Here is a 10,059-nt window from a genome sequence, read left to right as displayed (position 1 = left end):
GTGACACTCCGGCTGGAGCATCACGATGGACCGTGCCCCATCACTTTCTTCAGATGTAGCATTGGACACACCCCCTAAGGAAGAGGACTGGCTATCGCTGGTGGCGGTTTGCAAACAGCGATCCCGCTCCTGCACCACCAGCAGAAGTGCCTCAGCCTCCTTCCGGGCAGTCATCTCACCAGGTAATTCTCTTGAATAGTGCGAGGCAGGGACACACGGTTCTCTGGGAGCGTCCGCTCCCGATTCCGCAGTCCATGCCTTGTGCGGGTGTAGGTAGGCCTGCGGCCTCTGTGGGGCCTGGTGCGAGTGGTAGCCCCACCTTGGGCTTAGGATGAAGAGTCCTGCACCTTTTACACCTTGACTCAATGCTCACCTCTCCCCCAGGATTGTTACAGATGGAACAGATACACTGTAGGAAGTCTTCCCCCTTTAGTCTCACAAGCAGGAAGCCTCCTGGCAGGGTATATTGTGAGATCACACACTCAGCCATAATAGGGATGGTTTAAACAGGAACAATTTGTAGTTAGCTCCTGTGCTGCCTGACTCACCACGTGCAACTGAGGGTGTGGTAACTCACGTCCTGTTGCGCCCCTAGTGGTGACACAACATTACTTGCCTCCTCCCCCTGGTGGATCCAAGCACAGACAAATTATAGATAGGTGCATCTTCACTTTCGCGCTAAGCCACTCACAGCAGGTGGGCGCAGCTTTGCTTTCGCTCCGAAGCAAGCAGAATTTTGCAAAAGAAAGCTTGCAACGTTGCAAACCTCCCCACAGGGTCCTCCCGAGTTTGGCAGGAACCACCATCTTTCATGCGCTGCAGCTCCTCTGGCTGAAAAGTTTGTCCCTTGCTGGGAAAGTGTCCCCTAGGATGCTAAACCCGTGGACAGCTCAAATATAGCACACTGCGACTCCATATACTGGGCATGGCTGTAGCTCCTCAAACTGAGGTTCAGGCTGCCTGCGAATCAAGCGCCCCACCTTGGACACTAGCCACCACACTGTGTACACCATCCATTTGGACAATGATGCTGTAGTCCCCTTCTGAAGTTTCTGGGTCCCCAGGATCCCAAAACACCCCTCCAGACGCCCTACACATCAGAAAAAGAAATAGTATGCGCAGTCCCAAGATTCCCTCTTTATCCGTAAAAAGATCTCTTTATCCCTCTGCTGCTACCACTCTCCCGTTATCAGCGGGGTCAAACCGGAACATTTACACAAAAAGGAAGCGCAAAAGAGAAAAGTACCATCAGTCAATATTCCAAAGCTTTATAAATTGACTCAAAATAACAATATCACATAAAATACATGAATAAAAAAGATCACATAGGATCTGTAGACCCACACAGTCTATGCACAATGATGAATTCTCAAGTCAAAACCCACAGAACTACAACTAAGTAAGTACAGGGTGCAGAGGATTGTATTACTGCTTAAATATGAAGGAGAACACCCACAGTGCTGGACCGCTGGGTATCCGCAGCAGGCTGGGCTTCCGTCGTCACGTTCGCTCCCCGCTGCGTGATGACGTCACCTCTATGCGTTTCACGTCATATGACGCTTCTTCAGGACGTATGTCCTACTTGCTCTCATGGTTGCTTTTTATAAAAAGACCGACATTTCCTCAGCCTATGGGAGTATCTTACTGATAAAAAACCTTTCCAATCAATGCCAGGTGCTGTTGACGGCTTGCTAGATCGTCAGACCTGTACACAAATTACCCAATCAAACACATTTAAACGATCCCTAATGATACCACTATTACAAACTGGGATTACATACAATATAAACAGTTACATAAAATGACATAAATACTACAAATATACATCTATTAACAACATAACATAATTCCAGTGTGAATTTTATTACTCCTGCATGGAGAATACTAGTTGACCATGTATAAAATCATATCTACAATCTAAATGCAAATAATTAACCCAGTTAGTTGAACAGAAAAAAAGTGGAAAAGAAAATAAAGAAAAATTAATTAAAATTAAGAAAAAATGTATGATATAAATTCCATTATTAAATACTCTAAATCAATAAAATTAGTAAAAATTAATAAAAATTACATGGATGATATTCGAAATGGAAAATCGGAAGAATGCATGAACCCTATTTGAGGAATGGGGCAAGTTCTATTAGTTCATTAAGCCCACCCGGCGTCTTGCTCCCCAATATAAAGATCCAATATTGCTCTCTTTGTAAGAGTTTTAAATCATGATCCCCTCTCCTGGGATCCCTTGCAACTACTTCCACCCCCCTAAAACGTAGTCCGTTACTTTTCCCTTGGTGATGGTTAACAAATGCTGGGATAGATGATGAATTTTCTTCACTCTATCTAGATTAGTTTGAGCATTTTCAATCCCATTGATATGTTCACCAATTCTAGTTTTAGGGGATCTAATAGTTTCCCCTACATATCTTAAGTTACACGGACAGGTAATTACATATACCACAAAGGATGTGAGGCAACTGATGAAATCAGTAATCAGATGTTCCTTGTTTCTAGCGACATGTATGTTTTTATCTCTTGACATGTATAAATACATTACACATTTGCCACATATAAAATTCCCTTTGGGTTTCAAAAGAAAATTACCACCAGAACTGGATACTGTGGTACTTTTCTTAAGTGCACTGGGTGCCAATACGTTTTTTAGATTTTTTTGCTTTTCTAAAAGCTATTTTGTTTTTTTTAGTTTAATGGTTCTCTAACCCGGGGCCCATATGGAGGACACCCCAATTTTTCTGCAATATTTTCCTTATTTTCATTTCTTGATTACAGGCATACCCCACATTAACGTACGCAATGGGTCCAGAGCATGTATGTAAAGCGAAAATGTACTTACAGTAAAGTTGTAAGGAATCCGCTCCACGGTTTACTGGTTACTTTACCTTGCAGACCGGTGCAGTTCTGGAACAACTTTCCTGAGGTTTGCTGCAGCCTGGATTCACTCAAAGCAATACACACTCCCTCTGGTATCTACTGCAGCTGTGCAGCCTTTCATTGCAAACTATACTTGCATTCACTCATTAGGGGCAGTACCTTCACACCCCCGCCGGGGATTGGTCCGCTGGCCTTTAAGTATTGCTTGCCCATAATGCTCCTTGCCGAGCATAGTCCTTACTGGATGTCAACTGTTTTGCCACAAGCTCTCGCTTGTTCCCCTTTGCTGATACCAGGTCACGCCCTGCGTCCTTCAGCTTCCTTCAAGCCGTTTGTTCTCCAATGCTGATTCCAGGTTACGTCCTGCATCCTTCAGCTCCCTTCAAGCCGCTTGTTCCCCTGTGCTGAAGCAGAGATTCGTTCCTGCGTCCTTCAGCCTCCTGGATTCCTGCACTAAGTAGTGGTTTCGTCCCTGCGTTCTGCAGTCTCCTGGATTCCTGCACTGAAGCGGAGGTTTCCCTGTATCTACAGCTTCCTGGTTCCTGGGGCCTACTCTTTCCCTAATATAGAGAGGCCGTGTCCTGGTTCCTGCGCTGAAACAGTGGATTCCCTTGCCCGCTCAGGACTTTTGCGCTGTAGCACTGGTGCACTCGTGCAGCAAGACGGTGTGCTATTCTGGTCTGCCTACCATCTCCTGTGACCAGCACCATGGGCCATGGTCGTCGCTCGCGCAAAGGCCAACCCCGCGCTCCTAAGCTGAAGCGGGTTTCTCCTATCTCCTTGTTGCCGAACTCTTGCATGAACAATGTTTATCCTGACGTCTCCTGTTCTGACCCTGGCTTGTACAACGACGACGCTGTCTTCTCCAATCCTGATCCTGCGACATATGACTACGAACTGCGCAATCCGGATCAGCCTGCGCGGTCTCAGGTCGGTGCTTTTACAACCCCACCTCAGCCTCGCGGTCCGACCCTGGTTTATGGCGAGCAGAACCCTGACAAAAGTGAAGCACTACCTTTTATCGATGCATGTACTGTACTGCAATCGTCACATACGTGCATAACTGATGTAAATAACGCATTTGTAACAGGTTCTATAGTCTCCCCGCTTGTGCACAGCTTCGGTACAGGTAGGGAGCCGGTATTGCTGTTCAGGACGTGCTGACAGGCGCATATGTGAGCTGCCGTTTGCCTATTGGTCGATATGTCCTTACTCGCGAGTGTACTTAATGTGAGTGTCCTTAAACCGGGGTACTGTATGCCTGTACAATACCCTGTAACAAATAAGGGTGTATCTCTATGTAATTTTCCCTCGCCAAATGGAACAATTTTGGCCTTGAGAATTATAAGTTCCTCCCTAGGATAACCCATAATTTTCTCGATTGCTGTATCAATCGTAATAGTATTACGTATCGTATCGTCTTGCTATAAAAAGCAACCATGAGAGCAAGTAGGACATACCTCCTGAAGAAGTGTCATATGATGTGAAACGCATAGAGGTGACGTGATCACGCATCGAGGAACGAACGTGACGACGGAAGCCCAGCCTGCTGCGGATAACCAGCGGTCTAGCACTGGGGGTGTTCTCCTTCATATGTAAGCAGTAATATAATCCTCTGCACCCTGTACTTACTTAGTCGTAGCCCTACACATCAGTCCTTAGGATGGCATGAGCTATAACATATGAGGAAGCAGAACAGGCTGCAGTTCCACTGGCAGGGAAGTTGATCCCTTGCTGGGCAAGACTACCCTGGACACTTCACCTGCCCCCCCCTCTTTCGTACATAACAGGAGCGTACCTCCTTTCTCTTACTGCTAAAAGCCTGTCCTGATTATGATCTCAGCAGCGCCTGCAAATGTAACAGGTGTTCCCCACCCTCTGGGAGATTTCACTATTACCTATACTCTCGTTGTGCTGTACCTGTGAGGCTTACAGGATTGCTGAGTGTCCACCGATGGTAGTGGGGAAGACAGGACAGGCTTCCTGGAAATAGAGCTCTCATTTCGTACATGGTTGCAGCGCCTCCATTCCCCACAGACCCATCAGTGCTGGGTGAAGTCACAGCAGGAAAAACCTTCTTGCACTCCCCCTTTAAACTGTAGTCACAGGCAGGAGTATAAAAGCAGTAACTGGTCTATAGTCTTCATAGTACAACAGTACATTACAGCATACAACAGGTACACACTTCTTGGGGTCGCTGGACTCAACCCGAAGGGCTTGAGGCCCCAAAGGTCGACCCTTTGCTCCCCTACTTGCAGGAGGGGAAGGAGGGTTGCCAGAGCCCTGGCTCCACACTTTCAACACTCAGTAAATGTACCTCTGCAGCTCCTTTTATACCCAGGGGGAGGGTCCTAGGTCTGAGCCCATGATAGGACAGTACACAGGCCTTATGCCCAACCCTCTGTCACTCCAGGGAGTTGTTTACTGCAGTGGAACCCAGATTAACCCTAACACTGCCTGCACTTGTACAAAGGCTTATGTGTTAGGCAGGGCAGATTAGTAGCCAAAAGGATACATGGCTACACACACATTTCACCCCTCCATCTCATCCTCTTCCTCCTCCCTCTTTCACTCCCCTCTCCCACACCTCTCTCTCTTCCACTTTCACATCTCTCTCTCTAACTCCCACAACTCTCTCTCTCTCCAAGGCCCCACCTCTCTCTCTCTCTATCTCTCTCAGCCCCTGTCTCTTTCCCACACTATCAACTCTCTCTCCACCATTTCTCTCTCTGCCTCATTTCCCCCCTCTCTCTCCATCATTCCCCCACCTCTCTCTGCTCATTCCCCATCCCTCTCTCCCTCATGCCCTCTCACACCTTTCTCATCTCCCATCAACCACTTCTCTCACTCTCCTTCCCCCACTTCTCTCTCCCTTACCCTCACCCTCTTACCCACTTCTCACTCTCTTCCTAGCTCCCACCTGTCTCTCCCTCCCTCATGCCCATCTTTCTCTCCCTCCTTCATCCCACTTCTCTCTCCCTCATTCGCCCTCACCCAGACCTATCCCTCTCCACCTCCCTCTCTCTCCCCGACCTCTTTCCCTCTCTCCCACCCAACTCTCACCCCCAATACACATAGCCCTGCTCACGCCATACACATAACCCTGCTCTCGAACCATTCACATAATAATCCCCCATATAAAACACACACACACTCCCCTTTCTTGAAACAACAAAACAAAACACAGCGCACAACGCGCATCGTGAATTAATAATAAACAGTGTTTATAAAATAAGGAATTCAAGGTTCTGCGTACATCAGATAAAAGGTAAACAGGCACATAGAGCTACAATGTAGCTGTTACCACTCACTGCGACCAGGAACTATGGAGAGATGTGTGCTACACTCTGCACCACGCTACCACACGTGGAGGACAGGAGAGTGAACAGAGACAGCCCCAGCGCGCGGGTCTGATCTCTCAGAACGGAGATTACCCTTCATACTTCCTATGTGATGCCCTACTCCTGTGATAGACACCAGAATCGGGGATTATTAAAGAAATTTTATATGTAAGTTACTAATTTTATTATTTGTTGCTAATACAATATCTATCTCTCATCTTGGTGCGCTTTTGTGTTTTTTCTTGTTTTGATGATTTCATCAAGGGTCTTGCTTCATATCATGCAGCTTAGGCAAGGATAGAGTAACAGCCGATGTACCGGTGTTCAAGCAGTCTCTTTAGACAGTCCCATGGTCCAAATTAATGCATAAAAGCACTCGATGGAGTCAGAGGGTAACAGACTCAGCCCCGTGTAGCAGCGTGTATCTTCTGCTCTCAGCACTTCACTGTGCATGAGCCGACGGAGAATGTTGACGTCACGGACTGCCTCTGGAACCGAAAGAGTCACGGTGTAAGTCCCCTGGCGGCTGTGACTGTTTCGGTTCCAGAGGCAGTCCCAGAGTGGCGAGAGTGTGCCCTTAAAGCACTCATTGTGATTTACTTTTCGGGAGAATGTCAGTGTGTCCATCCCCCTTGAATCTAATCATTTGTGCATTAAAACTGTATTATGGTTTGAACTCCTCTTTGTTTTTCAAGAGAGATTCACGCGTGATCAGACCATCTTTATGTAGACATATGTGAGTGATTTGTTCATTTACTAACTGCTACACTGTATCTTTTTGCAAACTGAACTCAAGTAAGATTATGATTTGATGTACCACTGCATTTCATTTCACAGAGGCGGAACTGAGGATGGACCAGTAAAAAGAGGGCTGGGACCCGCTGCTCCCGGCATGAGCATTCCCCACCAGCAGGGGAATCCTCCAGAGCCGGTCCCAGTCCCCCCTCGCTGCACAGCTCACTACACGTTGTGATGCATCAGCCGCCAGGGGATTCAAGAGAATTGTAATCCCAAGCGGCGACGCGTCACGCTCGCAAAAATGGTCCCTCTGGACCGGAAAAAGCCCCAAGTGCCTCTCCCCGCACCGCCTCTCTGCAGTGCGGGCGCGTGGTCTGAGGCAGCGGGGCCTTAGCCTTACAGAGAACTGCACTTCCATAAAAAAGATAAAAGTTTTCCCATTAACATTTTCCAGATGTACATTAATTATTTGAGGCAAAACCTAAAGCAAAAATACCACAAAAAACCATAATACTTTAAATTGTGCGTAATAATAGTAATAATTAGAGTTAACTTTTCTTTCTCAGCCATGAAAATAGCAAACACGGTTGAACAGATAATAGTTGTTTTTTTAATCAAATATGTCATTTTGTGTGAAATCCTGTGGACTTGCCAAAATGCTAAAATAAGTAAATAACAGCTCATCAACAGAGCTAACCGAGCATAGCATCATTATTGCAAACACAACCAAATATACAAACATGTAATAGAAAACCTCTTGGATTTGCAAGCGGTCGTTTGTAATAATCACACACACATCGCCCCCCGTCCTCCTCCCCTGCAGGGTGGGGGGGTGACATGCTTTCAGTTTGAATTCCTAAGCAGTAAGGCCACAGCCAGTGGGGGGGTCACATAGAATTAGGGAATTTTATCTGCACCACTTGGCCCAGGTGTCTGCTCATTGTCCTACCTGCAGCAAATCCTCCGACCCTATTTGATCCACGGATTTCTTTCATATTTAGGATAGCCTTGTGCCCTATATATTAGCACCTGCTACCTCTGCTGGTGGGATATTCCACAAATCTACCCCCGCTCCGTGAAGAAGCAATTCCACACATTTCCCCTGAGACTCCCACGCTCCAGCTCCAGAACATGACCTCTTGTTGTAGTTCTTCTCTTTCTCTGAAATATGCTTCCCTCTTATACTTTGTTGAAACCTGTTATGTGTTTAAAGTCCCAGTTTGTATATCTCGGTGTATAATTAGTAATCATTACTTTGTATATATTGTACCGAGTATGGGAGATAAATCTGGTATTTTCTTTAACATGGTGACTTGATTAAGGACTTTTTTTTTTTTTTTAGGAATATCAATCTCTGAGTTAATAGTTTCTTGTATGGGAAAGGAATTTAGCCCCTTAGTTGCTATTAGGAGTTAACCACAAGGGTAGGTCAGAAAGATTACTTCAAGCTGAGTTGTATTTATCGTAATTGAGCTGAAATTCTTTATGCCACACGGGTTCAACTCACTTGGAAGCACCTCAACCAGAGGATGCTGCCACATCCCAACACCTGTTCTCCAGTTCTACAGAGAGGACCAAGGCAACAAATAACAGAGTGAGACACAGAAGAGCTAAATGTCTGACTTAGGTTACATTTACCAGCTGTGAGATTCATGAGGAAGAAGACACCAAGGGGATTTGCATCAAGTCAAATAATCAGTGTCACTAAAAAACATCAACTTCACCTCTCACAGTCTGATCCCAACAGATAAGTTTCAAAGTCAGTTCCAAATAGCAAGCCTAAGGAGGATACTTGTAACTCTGATAGTCGGGTTCCTTATTGGAATGATTGAATGTGTAGCTGGGATCATCCTCAATTTCTATATTATGGCTGTGAACTTTTTTGACTGGAAAATGGGCCACAAACTGAGCCCATGTGATCAAATCCTGGTTATCATGGCACTGAACAATGTGTTCCTGCAGTGTGGACTGAACGTGAATGAATCACTCGCTGTGATGTGCCCTGAATTGCTGTTCTCCAGAGAGGTGTATTTAACCACATCCATTTTACTGATGTTTGAGCTTTATATCAGCTTCTGGCTCACTGCCTGTCTCTGCATCTACTACTGCCTGAGAATTGTCACCTTCAACCACAATCTCTTTATCCATCTGAAGTTCAGGATCTCTGCTTTGGTGCCAAAGCTGATTCTGGTGTCAGGATTGGGATCTTTTGCCATCAGTATCCCATGCATTTGGGAAGTCCATGTAGGGCCTCTCTTGGGAAGTGGAAATGTTACAGGCAGCAGCTTTGTGAATAATATGTCCTTTCATTTGAGTTTACCGTACAAAGCCATTATCATTACTCTAGGATGCTGTTTACCTTTCCTCCTGACCCTCTTCTCCATTGCCCTCACCCTGACTTCTCTGTGGACACATGCCAGGAGAATGAAGCAGAACGCCTCTGGCTCCAGCCCACCCCCCCGGATAGATGCTCATTTGAGAGCAGCCAGGATTATGGTACTTCTTATCGTCCTGTATGCAGTTTTTTTCATTACTGGGGTCACTTTGTTGGTCTCCACAGTGATTTTTGAATAGCTGTGGTCGATGTTATTTGTATTCTTTATATTAATCTACCCTACAGCACAGTCCAGCATTGTCATCCTGGGAAACACCAAGCTAAGGACCACCTGCCTTCGGACCCTTCACTGCACCGGGCGCATCTGATTGGCACCATGAAGTATCTACAACTGCTCGATTACCTATTTAAATAGATTAGTTTAAATAGTTTAGATAACAGAACTTTTAAAAACATCTGTTCCAAACTATAACTGCTCCTATTAAAATGATCTGTTCTTCCTGCTCCCATTTGATTTATTTGTTCATTTATTGTTTCTCTCTCCCTTTGCTATTATTATTTTGCCTTAGCACTGTCTCACTTCTTCATTGTTCCACTGATAAACAAAAATAATGGTTTTAGGTTATACTGTAAAATGTTTATGGACATTTTAAATACAGATGCAGCGGCCGTTATTCGGAAATTTCACGGGGTGTATTCCTGCGCATACCCAGGTCATGCTGCTTGATTTCCTCAAACTTTACTGCGTTAAGACGC

At 45.7% G+C, this 10,059-nt stretch overlaps 1 protein-coding gene across 1 annotated transcript; it reads left to right on the top strand.

Annotated features, from left to right (window-relative positions):
• The first annotated feature begins 1,358 nt into the window (after positions 1-1,358).
• On the top strand, positions 1,359-9,671 carry LOC142470199 (taste receptor type 2 member 8-like). The gene is made up of 3 exons (XM_075577174.1): positions 1,359-1,399; positions 8,702-9,464; positions 9,543-9,671. The coding sequence occupies exons 1-3, from the start codon at positions 1,359-1,361 to the stop codon at positions 9,669-9,671; spliced, it is 933 nt and encodes a 310-aa protein (XP_075433289.1).
• The last annotated feature ends 388 nt before the right edge of the window (positions 9,672-10,059 follow it).

The sequence above is a fragment of the Ascaphus truei genome, chromosome 19 (assembly GCF_040206685.1).
Source record: "Ascaphus truei isolate aAscTru1 chromosome 19, aAscTru1.hap1, whole genome shotgun sequence".
Classification (NCBI taxonomy): Eukaryota; Metazoa; Chordata; class Amphibia; order Anura; family Ascaphidae; genus Ascaphus; species Ascaphus truei.
Note: the sequence above shows the minus strand (reverse complement) of the source record. Positions and strands in the feature narration are given on the sequence as shown.

Bases quoted from the DNA above. Each gene is read 5' to 3' on its own strand.
- LOC142470199 (XM_075577174.1), top strand. From the start codon at position 1,359: ATGATGAATTCTCAAGTCAAAACCCACAGAACTACAACTAA. The intron at 1,400-8,701 runs GTAAGTACAGGG...CACCTCTCACAG, and splicing joins ACCCACAGAACTACAACTAA to TCTGATCCCAACAGATAAGT. The intron at 9,465-9,542 runs GTACTTCTTATC...ATTTTTGAATAG, and splicing joins TGAGAGCAGCCAGGATTATG to CTGTGGTCGATGTTATTTGT.